Below are 5308 nucleotides of genomic sequence, written 5' to 3'. Positions count from 1 at the left end.
CGCCGCTGCTGCTACTGCTGTCCGTGCTGGTGCCGAGGGCCCTGGCCCGCGCGCCGTCTCCAGGTACGTGCAGCGCGGGGCAGTGGCCGCCGGAGCTGGGGCTGGGGCCGGGCTGGGCCTGGCCGGGCCGGGCGGCAGAAGGGAGGCGGCTGCCTGCTCCCGCGACAGTGGTTGTGTAGGCATATGTCCGTGTAGGCATGTGTGCGCGTGTGTATGTGCATGTGTGTGTGGGCAGGCTTTGGTCCTTGTTTCCCAAACTACGCCTAAAACCTGATTCCCTGGCGATTTCTCAAAGTCCCTGTGGGAAGAACAAAGTGAGCTCTGGTGCACTGTGATACATCGCCCTGGGTTGCTGGCTGTGGTCCCTACTGTGGCTGAGAGAGAGTGGCTATGCCGCAGGGAGGGGATGTACAGCAGTGCCCGGTGGGCGGACACAGGCGCCTGCATAGCGCACGGCTCTCTCAGAGGAAACCTTCTAAGGGGGAGAAAAGGGAAGGCCGTGTGCACTATCCACTCCCTCAGCAGAGGGAAACTTTGGAGGGTGTTTCCATTCCTTCTCCTCAGCTTGTGGGAGAAACTGAGGCCCACCTCAGTACCTAGCTGCCCCAGCAGTAGGTTTTTTGTAATGTCTAAGCGAAGTCACAAATCCCTATTTATTTCTTGTCCCAGACAACTGACTGCTGTCTCCTTTATAAATAGCTTTCACATCTTGGAAAACAGCTATTGTATCCCCTTGCCCCAGCTGTCCTTCTAGAAACAAGAAAAACAAACCCACATCTGTCAACGCTTTGTTGTACGTCATAGGCAGACAGGCTTCTTTGGGTGAATCTGCTATCTTCTCTTAGACCAACTTAAATAGTTGGAAACATTTTTCTTATCAAGCTTGCAAGTTTAAAGACCCTCTGTCAGGCTGAGGAAGCATCTGCAGTTGGTGTGTGCTCTTCCTGGATGGAATGAGGCCAGAGGCTGGTATGCATGCAAGAAAGGCAGTCAGTGAAGATGTAAATTGAAGAGTCAGTGGGTGAGAGACAGACTGAGTGAGTGGGGAGAAGGGGAATGAATGTAGCAGATAAATAGAAATAGTGGAGAGGTACCTGGGGAATCAGATGTCAGGCAGGTTATTTGTAGATTAATAGATTGTTACAGGCCTTGCAGATCATTAGGGTCCAGCCCCACCCTGATCTAGGCAGGAAGACAACTGGGGTTAGGTGACCCCAACAAGGTGACTCCTCCTCTTGAAAACCTCCAGGATAGGTGATTGCACCACATCTGGAGGGAGTTCCTTCCACAGTTTGGACACCCTGACTGTGAAGGAGTTTTTCCTGATATTAAGCTTGAAGTGGCCTTCTAGGAGTTTGTATCCATTGGTCCTGGTCTTCCCTGGGGGTGCCCTAGTGAACATTTGTTCACCAAGCTCCTGATGTACTCCTCTGATATAGTGGTAAGCCACTATCAAGTCCCCGCTCAACCTTCTTTTCTTCAGGCTAAAGAGGCCCAGGTCCCTCAGCCTTTCCCCATATGGCTCATCTTGCAAGTCCCTGCTCATACAGATGGCTCTTCTCTGGACTCTCTCAAGCTATTCTATGTCCTTGTTGAAGTGTGGCGCCCAGAACTGGACACAGTACTCCAACTGTGGTCTCACCAGTGCTGAGTACAGTGGGAGTATCGCTTCCATAGTTTTACACGAGATGCATTGGATGATGTATGCCAGTGTGATGTTTGCCCTGCTGACCAGTGCCTCGCACTGATGGCTCATATTCATGAGATGGCCAATCATTACCCGTAGGTCCCTTTCAGCTGTGGTCAAGTCAAGCTGTCACACTGAGCCTGTATGTATGTTGAGGATTGTTTCCCCCCAGATGGAGCACCTTACATTTGGAAGTGTTAAACTTCATCTGGTTCCGGTCTGCCCAACTCTCGAGCCTGTCCAGGTCTGTCTGTATCTCCAACCTATCTTCTGACGTGACCACACTGCCCCATAATTTGGTGTCATTCACAAACTTGGCCAGCAAGCTTTTCACTCCCCATCCATATCATTGATAAAGATGTTGAAAAGCACTGGTCCAAGCACAGACCCCTGAGGGACACCACTGGTTGCTTTGCACCAGGACAATACAGATCTGTTCATGAGAACTCTCTGGGTCCTACCCTGTAGCCAGTTTCCCACCCGCTGAACCATCGAGCAGCAGAGCCCACAATCTTCCAGTTTTCTCACAAGGATATTGTGAGATACTAGATCAAAAGCTTTTTGGAAATCTAGGTATATAACGTCTACCACATCTCCCATGTCCAGATGGCGAGCAACCTGGTCATAGAAGGAGATGAGATTGGTAAGACAAGACCTGCCCATAAGAGAAGACCTACCTGCGACAAAGCCATGCTGGCTGTCATTCAGAATCTTACCTTCTGCGAGCGTATCGCACACAGATTCTTTAATGAGCTTTTCCAGGATTTTCTCTGGGATGGAGGTTAGGCTGACTGGCCTATAGTTGCCTGGGTCCTCCCTCTTCTCCTTCTTGAAGATGGGCATAATGTTGGCCCTCTTCCAATCCCTAGAGATTTCCTCTGTACGCCGCAAATTCTGAAAGAGCTTTGTCAGGGGTTCTGTGATGACTTGAGCCAGCTCCTTCAGCACCCTCGGGTGGAGTCCATCCAGTTAATGTGTCATAAATCCAATGTCTATATTTAGTCCATGATTTTTCGTATCCAGGAGGTTGTAGGCCATGTTTTTCAGTGCTCTTGTTGCTTCCTTTGGGACTCAGATTTGTCTACATTTTCCAAAGAGTGCATTGCCCCGAGTTGGGCATCTGGCAATGTTCTGTCCAAAAATACCTGCTAACTAGATGCGTATGTATTTGCTTTTCTCTTAAAGGTTGCCTAAAGAGAGATGAACCATGCAGCACAATGTATGTTTTAGATTGTTTCACAAAGATATGATAAAAACAAGGGGTTTTTTGCTGCTCTAACATCCTGGCAGGATTATCTCTGTGGTTGCAGTTAGGCCTCTACTACTTTGCGATTTTTGCATGCTTCCACCCTGTATCTCAGGCTAATCTGGATGCGAACTTGCTGTGTAAATACTTTTACAAATGTAGCATAAGTCAGTCTTAGTAGTTATGAAGCAAGAGTTCTTCTTGCATTATCTTTTATTGGACCAGCTGCTTGCTTGGGATAGACATAAGCAAGCTTCCAGGTACTACAGTACCCTTCCTCAGACCTGACTTAATTGACAGGAAGGGTACTGTGATACCTGAAAAGATATCGCCCACAAGAAATCTTGCATTGTGTATTTCATGAACCATCAGATTTAATATCACCTTAATGCTGCTTTTATTTTTTATGGGTTTTTGGTTGTAGCCATGTTGGTCTATGGTCATAGGCAGGCAAGATTCTTTGGGTAGGTATGGTATCTTTTATTAGACCAACTGAGTAGTTGGGGAAAAATTCTTAGCAAGCTTTCAGGTGCAGTCTTATTTTTTGTTACTCTGGGGCAGGACCACATTTGGCTTATTTAAGATGTTTGTTTAACCCAAAAATTAAATGTGAGGAGCTTGGCTAAGTACAAAGGCTGAATATAATTACCATATTTTCCTATAACCCCCCCCCCCCCATATAGTATGCACCTTGTTTTTGAAAAGCAAAATGAAAACAAAGACTTTTCCATAGAGCAGGGACAAAGCCTAAGCCAAAGACTCACCCTCCTTTCCATGTTTAAAGCTGATAACCTAGCTTTTGCTGAAGACTGGTCACCATGGGGAGATCTATGATTTTGAAAAGAACTCAAGAATCTCCCAGGCTGTGAAACAGGAGAAAGACCAGGAATACCACCAGATAATAACATTGCCCTAAGAAAGGTTAGATGAACATCAATACCGTGAAAAAGGATAGATGTTTATTAACACCTGTGGAGTGAAGAACAATAAGCCACTAAATCAATTGACTCCCTCAACTGCCTGAATAGTAATGCAACAGTTGGTGTTCAACCCTGCCAGATTGAGCTAATGGAGCTGGGGCTGTGTAATCCAGTCTGTGGGACTCCCCAAGGGCCTGGAAATTTGGTGGCTGGCAGGGGAGATGTGGCACTGTTAATTGCTGCTCCCCTGTGCATTAGGGCAGGCCAACGAGTGGCCGGATCTGGGCACATAGCGTTGGAAGGTTCTGTAACAATTTTAGCAAACTGCTGGTGGTAAAAATACTGAGATACAAGTTATAATATTCAGGCTGACAATGAGTATTAAAGAAATGAGAAGTGTAGCAAGGAACTTAATTTTATATTTTGGTACATTATAACAATACTTAAAATGATATGTAACCTTTCATAGTTGCTCAGCTGAATGCTAAACCTGTAGGAAAAGGACCATTTTAGGTAGCATTTCATGTCTGGCTAGGAACTTTGTTACATTCTGTTATTTAGTCACTTTTGTCTGGGCTGTACATGTAGTACATCATAGTACATGTAGTGCTGTAGCACATTTCACTTCCTTTTTGCCCCATTTATGAATCTATTGTTTAGCTGATTCTTTCGTTTGAGGAATTTCCGGCTTGTTTGGTCTTGGATTAGCATTCTTCACAATTTCAAGTTGTAAGCAAACTTGATGAAATGTTCTTTGAAATTAGAGTAGTTCTATGTGACTGGTCTTGTATTCAAGTGACTGGTACTTTTTTTGTTCATGTGCAAGTTACTAAGTTGTCAGTAGGTTGGCATCTGAATAACGAATGTTACAGGACCTGGAGTAATATTAAAAAAGTGTGTGCGTCGGGGAGGAAGAGGGAGGTTTTAAAGTGCTTGCCATGAGGCCACCTTTAAATTACATAATAGAGTGTGGGGGTTATGTGAGAACAGTACCAACATTCTTGAATCAATACCTTTTCTATAAAATAAACTCCTTCATATGGATGGATAGATGAATCGTCTGATAACAGATGTTTTGCCACATACATAAGACCAGCAGGGAACTGCTATTATTCAGTTTCAGTTAAGTAGGATGTTTTTCAAATCTGAAGTTCTCAGCAGCCCTAGAAAGAAAGTCTTAACTAGGGGTGTACCGATAAGGATTTTCTTGGCTGATACCAATAGCCGATTATTCACCAGGCATATCAGCCGATACCAATCCAATAACCGATTTACAGGAGCACAGCCAGGCAGTGTGGAGAGCAGTACCCTGCAGGTAAGTCTGTGGAGGGGAAGGGGCATGGGGCCAACAGATTGAGGCCCCCACGGTGAGGGGGAGAGTGGGGCTGGGGGCGCTACCCATCCAGGGCAGTGAATGGGGCCCTGGGGGAGCTGTCCTCACCTGCCCCCTCCCAT

General features: G+C 46.2%; 1 protein-coding gene across 1 annotated transcript in view; it reads left to right on the top strand.

Annotated features, from left to right (window-relative positions):
• Nucleotides 1-5: 5 nt before the first annotated feature.
• IFNGR2 (interferon gamma receptor 2 (interferon gamma transducer 1)) overlaps nucleotides 6-5308 on the top strand; it is a gene marked incomplete at its 5' end in the record, with an annotated part of 27464 nt that continues 22161 nt past the window's right edge. Inside the window, one exon of the mRNA XM_019523890.1 lies at nucleotides 6-63. Within this exon, the coding sequence (XP_019379435.1) occupies nucleotides 6-63 (58 nt within the window). The remainder of the gene's footprint in view (nucleotides 64-5308) is intronic.

Source organism: Gavialis gangeticus, unplaced genomic scaffold, assembly GCF_001723915.1.
Source record: "Gavialis gangeticus isolate Ggan-Ray unplaced genomic scaffold, GavGan_comp1, whole genome shotgun sequence".
Taxonomy (NCBI): domain Eukaryota; kingdom Metazoa; phylum Chordata; order Crocodylia; family Gavialidae; genus Gavialis; species Gavialis gangeticus.
Note: the sequence above shows the minus strand (reverse complement) of the source record. Positions and strands in the feature narration are given on the sequence as shown.